The sequence below is a fragment of the Myxine glutinosa genome, chromosome 12 (assembly GCF_964187855.1).
Source record: "Myxine glutinosa chromosome 12, kmMyxGlut1.1, whole genome shotgun sequence".
NCBI lineage: Eukaryota > Metazoa > Chordata > Myxini > Myxiniformes > Myxinidae > Myxine > Myxine glutinosa.
This window is the reverse complement of record NC_136272.1, coordinates 23,354,987-23,370,262: the sequence shown is the minus strand read 5'-3', so window position 1 is coordinate 23,370,262 and position 15,276 is coordinate 23,354,987. Positions and strand designations below refer to the sequence as shown.

At 45.2% G+C, this 15,276-nt stretch overlaps 1 protein-coding gene across 2 annotated transcripts in view; it reads left to right on the top strand.

The window, feature by feature from the left end:
- The window catches only part of LOC137438104 (apoptosis-stimulating of p53 protein 2), a 57,212-nt gene that overhangs the window by 39,245 nt on the left and 2,691 nt on the right, over positions 1-15,276 (top strand). Inside the window, exons 11-16 of one of the 2 annotated variants that reach the window (XR_013621059.1) lie at positions 2,103-2,656; positions 2,794-3,009; positions 3,119-3,256; positions 4,536-4,669; positions 7,115-7,276; positions 11,028-11,266. Coding sequence is in view for 1 of the 2 variants with exons in the window: in XM_078766596.1 (XP_078622722.1) it covers positions 2,103-2,656; positions 2,794-3,009; positions 3,119-3,256; positions 4,536-4,669; positions 7,115-7,281; positions 11,028-11,266 (1,448 nt within the window). In the remaining variant the exon portion in view is untranslated. Of the gene's footprint in view, positions 1-2,102; positions 2,657-2,793; positions 3,010-3,118; positions 3,257-4,535; positions 4,670-7,114; positions 7,282-11,027; positions 11,267-15,276 lie in introns of both variants that reach the window. The other variant, XM_078766596.1, reaches the window with a different exon arrangement.

Sequence of the window (15,276 nt, the reverse complement as noted above, 5' to 3'; positions counted from 1 at the left end):
TTAGCGATGCGATCAAAGATGGCCGACTGGCGGCCATTTTAGTTGTAAAAAAAAACCGATGTTGAATATGTCCTCAACCATTTCTCGGACATGCATTTACCAATCTTGTTCACACTTTGCACAGATAATGAATGATTGCTTATATATGCACGCCATTGTTTTTCGAGATCAGATCCAAGATGGCCGAGTGGCGGCCGTTTTGTTACTTGAACTTAAACGTGTCTCCATCAATTTCTCGGTGAGGTATGGTCCGATTTTGTTCAAACTTGGCAAAAGCACAGTGCATGATGGCATACACGTGCACCTCACTTTATTTTGAGATCTGAACAAAGATGGCCGACTGTTAGACTGGTGGCCAAAAAAACCCAAAAAAAAACCGATATTGAACACGTCCTCAACCCTTTCTCGGACATGCATTTACCAATCTTGTTCAAACTTTGCACACATAATGAATGATGGCTTATATATGCACGCCATTTATTTTCGAGAACAGATACAAGATGGCCGACTGACAGCTTTTAACTACATAAAGCAAAATTACGAAAACTACAGCGGGGATTATGACATTTTATGTCTTTTTCTTCTTGTTTGTTGATGAATCTCATAGGTGAGGCAAATTAGAGGTGACTCTTAGGTGAAGCCCATCACCTAAGACCATCAGCGATGTTAAAGCAATTTTCCTCGGATTCACCACAGTTGGGGACTCGAGTCTGCGATTCGGATTCCAGTCACACTCGTGTCGCAACATTTTGCAACTTGCGACTTGACAAAATTGACTTGAGACTTCGTGTCTGGGGACTTGTGACTTGCTTGCAACTTAAATACGACTTAAGGTTATGATGTTCACAATAATTGTTCACAATGTTCGGAAAATAATCGTTGAATCATGACATATACCCTGTACTGTACATATACATTGTACATGTGCAGCACGCCAGGGCTTGCGCCGGCCACCGGGTCTCATACCATTCTCCAATAATGATAAAGGGAATGTCCACTCTCCAGGCAGCATAGAGCACACGCACCATGTCCAAGTGGCAAGCAGCAGTCTTACCAACGGAAGCACAACTTTATCGGGCAAACTTGGCCTGTGCATGCACGTCTCGACCCGATAAAATTATTTTGTGATGATTTTAATGTCATTTGACTTGGATTATTTAAACTTCATCAATAATTGTAAATTTTATTATGTGTTGTCGAATGGGAGGGGATCATTCAGGGCAGAATAAAAACAAATATCAACATATTTATTCACAGGTAAGGGTTGAGCTCAAATGATGTAAAATAAATGCATCAAAATAAAAATTATTGAATTACAGATTAAATTATCAATAAATGAAGCCCTGATAGCTCGTACTCACTCCATCTAGGTTTATAAGTAAATGGGGGACTTGACACAATTTGAAGTAATACAACGGTGACTTGAGATTTGGCTCAAGTGACTGGTTGACATAAATACGTCCAATTTTCTCCAAATTTCCCTCAGGCGAGTATTAAACAATGCTAACAACTATTAGGAATGGGGTAATGAGTCGAATATAGGTCACAATATAGCCGCAAGGAGGTCGGGGGCAATATCGCATGTCACATTTTAAGCCATGGCTAGGAGAAATCACATGAGGCCCCAAAGTAAACAATCCATATGTGGTCCACATATAATCTGATCTTTCATGTGTAGACTCATTTAAGCACCTTTATTAGCTAAAGATCATTGCGGCCTATCTAGAGGCCTAACAAGTCGAGACGGCTCAAATCTGTTTCTCTGCGGTGGACGCGATAAGAATACAAAGAAGGATGTGGGGTTTCCTCCAAATTTCAATTTGTTAAACAATGGTAACGACTGTTTAAAAAGGTAATCATACGTTGAACAGAATTGACTGACGATTTTTTTGAAGAAATGAAGTCGCTACAACCTCCGTCTTGTGACCCCAAATCCTCCTGACAAGTTTGGTTTCGATTGGATAGGCAAGGACCGAATGTATCACGGTCAGACAGACAGACAACAAATTGCGTATTTTAGCATGACGCTGCTTCGAAGTGTGCTCGATCGTAATGAAGGTGCACAAAGCAATAACAATCTAGGCATTTTTTGTTCCATTCAGTTTATGCAACTCCTATGGTGGTACCAATAAAGAAGCCCCTTATTGGGACCGAAAAGCACGAGACCAAAGTTCTTCACTCAAACCCTGAGGAAAAACTGCACGTGAATGGCATGCCAGGAACCGGCCCAAGCGATGATGAGGGATACGAGATGCCTCCACCACGGCCAATCAGTCCTACCAAGTTGCTGCCCTTTTTGGGCCTCTCGCGTACCGAGATCAGCGATACCGACCTAGAGGCTCTGAGGCAGCGTCTCACGAATGCTCCACGGCCCATAAAGAAGCGGAGTTCGCTCACGGAGCCTGAAGGTCCCAATGGGCCCAACCTGCAACGCTTGCTCATGCAGCGCTTCCAAGACCGGCAAGCTGTTGTAAATGCAGCTGCCTTGCTCAGTTCATCGTCATCTGCTTCCATGGAGATAGAGGATGTTCCCAGAGATTCTCAGGAAAGTCAGCAACATGTGGATGAAGTTGCTATTAATGATGAGATGCATCCAGAAGCGACCGAAGATGAACTTCTGCACGAAAGCTTGTTGCCACCTCCACCCTCAAGCCAGGTGTGTAATTGGGTACCCCATAGATGAAGCTGTTTTTGCTTATTTGCTTCTTTTAAATTCACATGTTATGATGGGTATACTTGTTGTACGTCTACCACAAAATGATCACCAATGTTGTTTCCACTCCAACGTGGCAGGATGATCATTTGGTGCCAGAAGAGGAAGAAATTTCCTCCAACCCATACCAATTGCCAGACATATCTGTTGAAGAATCGCCATCCAATGGTTACGCAAATGAAGAAATATTCATTCCAGATCCACCTCGTACTCCTCCACCGCCATATCCAGCTAGCCTAGAGCACGAAATCAACTGCGTCCCAGAAATAATTTCCTCCACCCCACCAATTCCTCTGGTACATGACCGTTGGTGAAGCGAGGCCGTACACATGATGAGCGTTTTCATACCTCGTTAAAAGTTGTTGCTCATTTGCAATCTCCTTTTCTAATCAATCTTTATTACAGGGGAAATGCTCCAACCTGAAGAATCCGTCATCCGTACAGTTGAGGGTCGCTAAAAAGGTTAGGTTTGATGCGTACGCCCTATTGCTGGATGCTTCTCTTGAAGGTGACTTTGACCTACTGGAACAAATTTTTCCTTTGGTGAGTATGGGACACGAGACGGTGTAGCCCAACCAATTGAGAGGCATGGGTGCGCATTGGTTGCCAACCTATGGTTGTCCATGCTCTATCCTTTTAAATGGAATATTGATTTGTACACTATTCTAGGATCACTGCTCACCTCCACTTATACGTTCCTCTTTTCTCCCACCTGTGGAACCAACTTCCACATTCTCTTCAATCACATCCTTCCACCAGGTCTTCAAGACTGCTGTTCACCACCACCTCAGATCATCCCCATCCAAAACCTTAATCTTTTCTACCCCCGTTAAACCCTCCCTCTGCCCTCCCCAAGTTTCCAGTTTTTCCTTCCTGAGAGTTTGCTTCCGTATCGATCTTATTCCCCACCCTGCATTCTCTTCTACCCCTCATCGTTACCCACATTCCTTGTTTGTCGGTCTCCGTCTATTTTCTCCCTCGTCCCTGCTGTTGGTGTTTCCCCCCCTTTCTTTCTGCTCTTCGCATTGTTCTGTTGCGTCCTGATAAATCCTGTGTTCTAGTTCTTCCATGAGCATTGATTGTATATAATAAAACAAGGACACAGCACGTACCATTTTAAAAGCCTTCCTTGTGACTCGGCTAGGGTTCGAACTACCAACCTCCCCAACTTAGTGCGGTCGCTCTCACTATTTTGCCACTGAGTCTGATTAAAACCTTAATAAATACTTTTAAATGAAAGAAAAAAAAAAAAGGGTGGGGCGTTAAACACAAGCAAAGTCCTGCAATGGAACACATGATGGTCAAATATTTTGTATGGTACTTGGAAGGTCTTCTTATTCTTCTTCTTCCTGATTACCTCTACATGGGATGAGGCCTAATGGAACCAAGTCGCTGCTGCCCCACTTTTGTGCACCACTCCTCCACCTCCCCCTATCCCCAGCCAACTCTCACACGATCCCCCATCTTACATCCCTCTTCATCCCATCATGAAAAAATCCTTGTAACATGTCCTGTGATGCTCTTTGGAGAGAAAAAAGACTAATGTTGCAATTTGTTCAAATTACATGCTGGATGATGACCTCAGATTTTGTCATTATGCTTCATAAATTACAAGCACATTGGAAATTGCAACATTGAACACAATACGTTGGATTTTAAACCAAGAGGAAATGTGTGCTCAGATGGGAACACCAAATGGACCAACTCTAATGTTCCTTAGATCCCTGTATTGTTCTTCCAGATTTCATAATGGTCTGACAAGGTAAATTCTGCATATACCTGTGTTGCAGTAACTAACCAGTTGTTGTGGTGCTTCATTCAGGTTGACAACCCCAACCAACCAAATGATGATGGAATCACAGCCTTGCATAATGCTGTGTGCTCCGGGATGCAATCTACCGTACTCTTCCTCCTGCAGCATGGCTTGGACGTGAATGCGGCAGATCGAGATGGCTGGTAAGCACACTTATTTATTTATTTACTTATTTATTGGCCCTGCTGTTGGTGTTCCCCCCCCCCCCCCCCAACCCCCCAACCCCCCTCTCTTTCTGCTGTTCGTTTTATTTTTTTGCGTCCTGATCCGTTCCGTATTCTAGCTCTTTCACAAGCCTTGACTCTATGTGTACAAAAAAAGGGCTCGAGGTGACAAACTCTGGAAGACAGTTTCGCAAGTAAGAAAAGAAAAATAGGGATATGGAAGAATGGAGGTGACCATTAAGTTTAGAACTCGGCAGCATAACAAGAAGGGTTTCTGGTAGAACGTGTGTGACCTGGAGGGGCAGGGATTGGACACTGTTGAGGTGACAGGGCAGGAGGAGCAAAAACGGATTACAGCCATGAAAACAACTGCAGTGAACAAAAATCTTTGTCTCTTGTCACAAGATGCCAGGGACACAGAGGGCCTTTGATTCCACAGCATCAATGGGGACAAGATGAGTCGCAGCAGCAGCAGCAATCTGCACACAATCACTTGTTCACTCAATTAAGAACTAAACAATTATACTAGTTGTCTTGTTTTCTATCCCGGTGTGTACCCCGGTTTAGAATACGTACACTGTATCCCTGCGCATCATAAGAGGCGACTAAGGGTTGGCATCAGGAAGGGCATCCGGCCATAAAAACATTGCCTCAAACAGGGAACCATGATTGTCATGGGGCCCGCAAGGCTAACCCCCGCTCTATCGGGGAAAATGGCCTTAAAACGGTCATTCATTCATTCATTCTTGAAGCCTGGTGTTAGCTTAGCGGTTAGGGTGCCGGCTTGGGATCCTAGGATCCTGGGTTCGAATGCCGGTCGATCGCTGAATTAACACCAGGGGGTTGACTCAACCTGTCATCCTTCCGTGGTCAGCAAATTGAGTACCAGCTTGCTGGGATGAATGATCCCGGTGTGTACCCCGGTTTAGAATAGGTACACCGTATCCCTGCGCATCGTAAGAGGCGACTAATGGTTGGCGTCAGGAAGGGCATCCGGCCATAAAAACATTGCCTCAGACAGGGAACCATGATTGTCATGGGGCCCGCAAGGCTAACCCCCGCTCTATCGGGGAAAATGGCCTTAAAACGGTCATTCATTCATTCATTCTTGAAGCCTGGTGTTAGCTTAGCGGTTAGGGTGCCGGCTTGGGATCCTAGGATCCTGGGTTCGAATGCCGGTCGATCGCTGAATTAACACCAGGGGGTTGACTCAGCCTGTCATCCTTCCGTGGTCGGCAAATTGAGTACCAGCTTGCTGGGATGAATGATCCCGGTGTGTACCCCGGTTTAGAATAGGTACACCGTATCCCTGCGCATCGTAAGAGGCGACTAATGGTTGGCGTCAGGAAGGGCATCCGGCCATAAAAACATTGCCTCAGACAGGGAACCATGATTGTCATGGGGCCCGCAAGGCTAACCCCTGCTCTAGCGGGGAAAATGGCCTTAAAACGATCATTCATTCATTCATTCTTGTTTTCTATCCCTCTGCTGACGAAGTCGCTGGAGGAATTGTGTTTTCAGCTTGTCCGTCAATGATAGCTTTTCGTTACCGCGATAACTTAAAAACAGCTGAAGGGATCCAAGTCGAGCTTGATACTACTATGTATAATGATGCAAAGATGAACTGATTAAATTATGGGGTCAAAGGTCCCGTTAGGTAAAAATTCTGTTACCGAGCTAACGTGTGAACCAGTGATGGAATTTTCACCAAACTTAAGATAAGTATTTATTATGATGAAAATATGAACTGATTAGATTTTGGCGTCCAAGGTCAGAGGTCATGTCAGGTTATATTTGAGAACAGCTGAAGGGATCTAAATCAAACTTGGTACAAGTATGTATAATGATGTAATAATGCGGGCGAGGTATATCAGTCAACGTCACGACGTCAGAGTGCTGTTCTAGTTTTATATAGAAATTTCATCTTGTAGAGGAGCAAAACGAGAGGGCAGCAGGTTCATAGACTGACAGAAGATCAAAAGGAAACAGGAAGACATAGCGACAAAGGCATCACCCGGGAGTGGATGAGTAGCAGAAAGGAACAGAGTGCAAAGAGGGGGTTGTTTGGAGTCGAAGAGGGAGGAGGAGTGCAAGTTTGGGTGTGGGAGAAAGCATGTGGTGACCATGGGCAGCACTCTTGGTAGACTTGAGGAAGGAGCATGAGAGAACACATACAGTGGAGTCAGATCCACAGATTAGAGAATATTGTGATGAAGGAATGGAGGTGAGCGTTCAGCTTCGAATTGTGGAAGGTATGCCAAACGGTTTTGATGTACGAGTACTCCACCTGTCTGAATTTTCATTCCTAAGTAAATGCTAAAACTTTCTCCCCCTCACTTGTCAACATATTCTGAGGAATGGTCAACTTGAGAAATATATTAGACTTTAGAACAAACTGGTTGGTTTCTTCCCTTATTTATGCAGGACACCCCTGCACTGTGCGGCCTCCATAAACAATGCCATCTTGTGCAAGGCCTTGGTGGAGGCAGGTGCTGCAGTCCTCGCTACAACACACAGCGATCGGCAGACACCGGCGGATAAATGTGATCCCATGGCGGCAGGTTTCCAGCAGTGTGCCCAGTTCATGTACGGTGCGTACCGGGAGCACGATTTTGTTCTGAAGCGACGAGTCGCCCATGCTTTAATGATGTGATATATCACAATTCTTATTGTACCGATTGTTACTCGCTTTGTTATCGTCGCCGGAAGCATTTTCAGGTTGTCCGTCCGTCCGTGATAGGTTTTCGTTACCGCAATAACTTGAGAACGGCTGAAGGGATCTTGGTCAAACTTGGTGTCGGTATGTATGGTGAGGTAAAGATTAACTGATTAGATTTTGGGGTCATGAGGTCAGAGGTCATGTTAAGTAAACATCCTGTTACGGCGATAACTTGTGAACCAGTGATGGGATTTTGACCAAAGTGTGGTACAAGTATGTATTATGATGCAAAAATGAACCGATTTGATTTTGGGGTCAAGAGGTTAAAGGTCAAAGTCTGTAATAGGTCTATAACTTGAGAATGGCTGAAGGGATCTAAGTCAAACTTGGTACAGTTATGTATAACGTAAAGATCAACTGATTAGATTTTGGCATCAAAGGTGGGGAGTGAGGTGATTTTGTCATTTTGGTGAGGTCAGAGGTCATGTCAGGTAAAACTGTGACACTTGACAACAGCTGAATGGATTTAAATCAAACTTGGTACAAATATGTATAATGATTTAATAATGTGGGTGGAGGCATATCGGTCGACGTCGTGACGTCAGAGTGTCGTTCTTGTACATATATTACTAGGTGTGTTGTGTCGGTGTCACACTTTATCTAAAGCTGGGGTGGGGAACCTCCGGGCCGTATACGGCCCGCGAGACCGTTTGATCCGGCCCGCGAGGCAATTCATCTATCTATAATTCCAGTAATCTCTCCTTTTCAAGGTTTTAAATTAATCGGACAAAGGGTAACCAAGTTATGGCCAAAAACGATTCAACCAATCAGAGAGGAGCGAGCTTTCACGTGTTGTAACAGTCAACGAATGCCGAACGTGGCGAGCAGACGCTGCCTCGGACGGCACATTTGAGAACTTATTCATTTATTTGACGTTGGCAAAATATGTTGGCGCTAACAGAATAATTGCCATCAAATTAAAACTAATTTGCGATTAATCGTAACTGCGATATGCGACCTTCCGGACAGTCAAGTGAGTTCCGGACAGTTGTAACTGCGATATGCGACCTTCCGGACAGTCAAGTGAGTTCCGGACAGTCGTAACTGCGATATGCGACCTTCCGGACAGTCAAGTGATCGCGTGATCTCATGTCATCATTTCATTCAGTATATGCAAACATGGCGACTAACAAGAAAAGAAAGGTAGATGCGGAATGTCGCGCTTTCCAAGAGAAATGGGCAAACGATTATTTATTTGTGGAAGTAAAAGGCAAGCCAGTATGTCTAGTTTGTCGGGAAGCGCTCTCGGTGATGAAAAAGGCCAACCTCGAGCGTCATTACAGCTCGAAACATGCTAAACTGGACGAGTTGAAAGGACAAATGCGCTTGGATAAAGTTTTAACGTTCTTCGGCGGAGTTTTGGTGCTCAACAAGCAGTCTTCATAAGACCACAATCTGACCGAGACAACACTACGCATGCTAGTTTTGTGGTGAGTGAGCTAATCGCTAAGAAGCTGATGCCGCATTCAGAAGGAGAATTTGTGAAGGAGTGCCTTGTTGCCGCTGCGGAGCTGCTCGCACCGGACAAAGTAAAATTGTTCCAAAGTGTCAGTTTGTCTCGAAGAACTGTCTCAGATCGGATTACTGACATGGCACAAGATATTGAGAAAACACTGAAGGACACCGCAAGAGATTTCCAGTTTTTCTCTCTGGCCTGCGATGAGACAACGGACATAACAAACACCGCCCAACTAGCCATTTTTGTGCGGGGGATTACAGCTGAGTTTGATACGAGGGAGGAGTTGCTGTCTTTGCAAGCCATGCATGGCACCACCAAAGGTGAGGATTTGTTTGAGCAAGTTGTTTTGGCTATGAACAAATTCGAACTGCAGTTTGACAAGTTAAGTGGCCTGGCCACGGATGGAGCCCCAGCCATGGTTGGCGCGCAAAAGGGATTGTCTGCATTGTTCAAAAAAGAAATGAATCGTCTCAGTCTCGATCCAAGTGAGTTAGTTGTATGCCACTGTATCATACACCAAGAGAATCTGTGTGCACAGTCCCTGAAGCTCAACAATGTGATGACAACTATCGTTTCCACCATAAACGTCATCAAAAGCAGAGGGCTGAACAGCCGCCAGTTCAAGGAGCTACTGAGTGAACTAGAGTCAGAGTACGGAGATCTGGTTTACCACTGTGAGGTGCGGTGGCTGAGTCGCGGAAATATGCTCACGGTTTTACTCACTGAGAGAAGAAGTGAAACAGTTCATGGAGATGAAGGGGAAACCTGTCATGGAACTCAGTGATAGCAAGTGGCTGTGTGATTTGGGCTTCATGGTGGACATTACCAAGTACCTGTCAGAGCTGAACGTCAAGCTCCAAGGTCCCAACCAGCTTCTCAGCTCTCTGCAATCACATGTGAAATCATTTGAAGCTAAACTAAAGCTGTGGCAAGTGCAACTGGAAAGGGGAAACACTATCCACTTTCCCACTCTGCAAGAACAAAAGCCTGCTGTGACATCTGAATATGCTGCTGAGTGTGCAAAACTCCTCCAGGCATTTGGAGAGAGGTTCCAGGACATGAAAAGTAAACAAAGGGAACTGAACATATTTGCCACGCCGTTTAATGTGGAACCAGCTGATGTGCCTGACAACCTACAACACGAAATCATTGAGCTGCAAAGCAATGACGAGCTCAAAGCTAGGTACAACAACCTCCCTTTGCTCTAGTTCTACAAACTGTATGTACGTGCTGAGGATTTTCCCATTCTGAGGAGACATGCACTGAAGTTTGCATCACTGTTTGGGACGACCTACAGCTGTGAGCAGTTCTTTTCAAAACTGACTCTTGCAAAGACTCGGTTCCGCTCAAGACTGACTGACCCAAACCTGCAAAACCAGCTGCGAATAGCATCATCATCACTACCACCTGACACCAAACGCCTCGCCAAAGAGAAACGGTTCCAGCCATCGCATTAGGTGAGTCCGATATATGTATTCAATAATTTAGCATGGCCCTCGAAGGATGTTCTAAAAATCGAAATGGCCCTTGACAGGAAAAAGGTTCCCCAACCCTGATCTAAAGGGTTCCTGCTGTTGCAGACTTGTAAAAATTGAACCATTGGAATGTGAATAATCTATACTTGGTTGGTTATTTCATATGTATTTGACCAAAAAATCCCTGTTCATTCGATCATAAAAATGTGCCCGTCTTTCCGGTTTGAAAGAATAAGAAGAAGCAGGACCTGTAGCTATAATGTAGTGGTTACAACATTATGAGAGCAGGAGCCCCTTAGAACTGTAGCATGATGGACACGGAAGAAGCACCCAAAATTATATATAGTAACACTTCTCAAAGCAATAGGAAATATATAATCGTCCAAAGAAGGAGAACACAAACAACAACAACCACAGCCACCACAACAGCAGCAACAACAGAAACTACATGATATAAAAGATTATTTTTCTGCGTGTTTCACTTCAATTTACATCCTCATTGAGAATCACACACAGATTATGCAATATCTTTGCGAAGTGCAACATGCTGTCTTTTGATTAAATCCGTAGGAGAAGCGACGGGTAGGCGTAGCTATAACTGAATGCGAATTGAAAAATATATATATACAGGTATTCTCGATCTTTTCTAACTTTATCCTTTTAAACCCGTAATTTATCCTACAGGCTTGCAGGAGAGCCTTGGCCTGATGAGCCGTGGTGTGGTTTATGCACTCTGGGATATTGATGCTCAGCAAGAGGATGACCTTGATCTGCACGAAGGTGATCGGCTCAGCGTGCTGTATAGAGGAATGCATGGAAACGATGAAAAAGAGGAGGATGCAATGGAGGATTTTCTGAATAATGGCTGGTGGTGGGTCAGATGCGGAAAGCAGGAAGGCTACGTACCGTGCAACTATCTTGGGGTAAGTAGTGTCTATTGCACTGAGTATTGCCTTGTGGACCCTGTCCTTCCAAATGGAATGTAAACGAGAAAACAGTGAAGAAAGGGAATGGAAACAGGTGTGAGGGGATGATAGGGAATGAAGTTGGGAAGAGGGAGTCCACATGTAGTGAGAAGTAAAGAGGGTGAATGGAAGTATGTATGATGTTTATTTGAGGAATTGTCATCGATTACAAAAAGATGACATTTTGCTGCATGGTTGGCATTGTAATGTGCTGAACTGAAACTGCACCCCAGAGACTAGTGCTTGAATGCAGCGGTGCTTAGGAATTGGTTTCTGAACTAATCTAATTTGGTGAGTTAATCTCAGAAAAATATCCATGTAGCTATCATTGAGGGTTAAAACCCATATAGCTCACTAATGATCATCAGAGATGAGGTAAGCTGCTTGTAGTCTGGTCTACATATAATCATACTAAAATATGCCATTTGGTGTCTGTCTGACGATTTTTCACCGTGATACTTTTGGCGTTACGTATTCAATCTTAACCAAACTTAACAGGACTAAGGGTCACACGATGAAGGTTGTAGCAAATTCATGTTGCATGTTGAGGTGTGTGTGTGTGTGTGTGTGTGTGTGTGTGTGTGTGTGTGTGTGTGTGTGTGTGTGTGTGTGTGTGTGTGTGTGTGTGTGTGTGTGTGTGTGTGTGTGTGTGTGTGTGTGTGTGTGTGTGTGTGTGTGTGTGTGTATATATATATATATATATATATATATATATATATATATATATATATATATATATAGTGTATACAAGATCGAGGCTCGTTTAAAAGCTAGCACATCAAACACATATTAGCACATAAAACACAAAAATCATAAACAGACACATAAAACAATAAAGGGAGGGAGAGACAAGATGGGGAGAGAGAGAGGGAAGCACACAAGCACCACAGTAGACAACAGGGACAACGGAAGATCTGTTCGAAGGGAGAGGGATTTGGGGTGGGGGAGAGGGGATGGAGGCGGGGGTGATGGAGGGGGGGGGGGTGATGGAGACGGGGGGGGGGGGGGAGGGAAGGAAGGGGTACGGTACAAAACAAATTGACACTACAAGGAATTTCAGGAATGAAGTCGGGGATTGAAAGATGTGGATTTGGAGTGTATTAACAGGGGTAGAAAAGATCAAGGTTTTGGATGGGGGAAGATGAGAGATGGTGGTAAACAGCTGTTTTAAAGACCTGGAGGGTGGACTGGGATTGAAGAGTGTGGGAGCTTGTTCCAGAGGCGGGGAAAACGAGGAATAGAAGAGTGAAGGTGAGCAGAGCGTCTTGATTTTGGCAGTTTCACCAGAAGAGGGTTGCAGGCAGTTCTTGTGCGTCCTGCAGGAATATTTGGGGGACACACCACAGACAGAGCTGGGGGAGCTTGGCCAGAGAGGAGTCTGGAGAAGACAGAAGACCACCAACCTGCCTGCGGTGAGAGTGAAAGGCCCTCAGAATCAGCTTCATCACGGGAGATTCCATTGATCCTGAAAGCTTTGGTTTCTACAGCGTGAAGCCGAGCTAGGTGTGAGGCAGGAGCACCAGCCCAGAGTGGAGAGCAGTATTCCATTGAGCTACGGATGAAAGCCTTGTATGTGGTGAGGAGCTCAGGTGTGCCAAGGAAGGACTTCGCATGATGGAGGATGCCCAGTCGGCGACTGGCTTTGAAGGCCAGCTTGGAAATTTGGTTTTCCCAGGAAAGATCATGGCAGATAGTGAGACCCAAAAGCTTGAGTGACAGAACTTCTTGGAGAGGATTGTTGAGAAAATAGATGGGAGGGTTTTCCAGATGGTCTTTACGGAGAGACATAGTGACAGTGTGAGATTTGTCAGGATTGCAAGACATGTTCCACTTGTTTGACCATTTTGTGATATTGTCCAGGTCTGCAGAGAGTGAAGAGGCTGCTGCCTGCCGATCTGAGGGTTGAGATATGGAGCGGCAGAGAGTGATGTCATCAGCAAAGAGATAGAGGATTTTCCCGAGAGTCGGAAAGATCATCACGTGACATGAATGAATGAATGAATGATCGTTTTAAGGCCATTTTTCCCCACTAGAGCGGGGGTTAGCCTTGCGGGTCGCATGACAATCATGGTTCCCTGTTTTGAGGCAATGTTTTTATGGCCGGATGCCCTTCCTGACGCCAACCCTTCCTTGGTCACGCTCTTACGATGCGCAGGGGATATGGTGTACCTATTCTAAATCGGGGTACACACCGTGATCATTCATCCCAGCAAGCTGGTACTCAATTAGCCGACCTCGGAAGGATGACAGGCTGAGTCAACCCCCCTGGCGTTAATTCAGCGATCGACCGGGATTCGAACCCAGGATCCCAAGCTGGCACCCTAACCGCTAGGCCAACGCCAGGCTTTTACCTGCAAACCTGCAAATTAGCAAACCAATGCACATACATTAGCACAACAATGTGCATGACTTCACATTTTAATAACATAACCATGTATACATACATTACATCATATTTTGCATGCGTCAAACAAAACAATGTGCGCACAAATGAGCATTTAGCATTGTGTGCATGAATACAGGTGACTATATCTACTAGTCAGGTAGTCAGGTGGTTTGGAGGTGTGGTTTGCTGTCCAAAAGCAGAGGATTCCCTGCCCGGCAGCACCTGAGATGTTGCTCTGTGGTCTCCAGTCGCATCTGGGACATGTTTTGGAGACTCCTTATTTTTTTCCAACTTGTCTTTAGCCATGAAGTAGTCTGCGGAATTAAAGTGTTTCTGCTCGGGTTTGTGATTGATTGAATCCCGAGTCTCGGGATTGATGAATTCCAAAAAAAGCACAGAGCCCAGAACACTGCCTTGAGGAACTCCAGCCTGGACAGGAAGGGGAGATGAGAGCAGTCCATTCAGGACCACACGTTGACTGCGACTGGAAAGGAAGTCCGCAAGCCATGCGTGGAGGTTTCCATGGATACCATAGGCGAAGAGTTTGGTGAGCAGAGCGGGGTGCCAGACCGTATCGAAGGCACGGGATATGTCAAGGTAGACGGCTCTGATTTCCTGTTTGGCGTTGAGGGCCTCCATCCATTGTTGAGACAGCAGAAGCAGCATTCCAGAGTAGAATGACCTTGTCTGAATCCAAATTGAAGATCAGAGATCAAGCCATTGGAGAACAGGAAGGATTTAATATCAGAAGCGATGATGGATTCCATGACCTTGCTGATTATTGGGAGTAGCCTGATTAGTCTGTCATTGCACGGATCTGTTATTGCACCTTTTTGATGTTAAGCGGTGATGTTGGCTGATTTCCAAGCAGATGGTAGATGACCTTGAGCAAAAGAGAGGGTGAAGAGAAAAGAGAAAGAGAGTATGAAAGAGTGGCAGAGCAGGATTTTAGGACCCGTGGGCTGATGCCATCTGGTCCAGTTGCAGAATCAGAATCTAGGTTTGACAGAAACTTCTCCACCTTGTCAGGAGAGAAGGACACGAGTCCAGGACCAGCTGGGTTCAACTGGGTACGGTGTGTACAGAGAGAGATGGGTTTGGATCACAAGATTTTGAGGCAAACACAGAGTTGAGGCATTCAGCTTTTTCACGTGTGGAGTCAGCTGTGTAGCCGTTTGAGGTGAGGGAGGGGATGGAGGGGGAACAAACACCAGAAACAGATTTGACCAGATGCCACCAGGATTTGGAGGAAGGAGACAGGTTTGAGAGTTCAGTCTTGAGAATAGAGAGATAGTGCTTCCTGGCTCTCCTGAAGGTAGACACACACTTGTTCCGGGCTTTGTGAAAGGAACTGAGATTGCCTTCAGTTGGATTAGCCTTCCGAGAGGCAAATGCAAGTTGTTTCAGGGCAACTGCCTCACCACAAGATTCCGTGTACCATGGATGGGAGGAAGGGTATGACGACTAAAGACGAGATGGGATAAATCTGTGCATGAGAGAGCAATTTTCTTTGGAAGAATTCCCAGCATTAGTTAATGTCAGAGGCAGTGGTGATGGGAGACCAGTCCAGATGATTGATGGC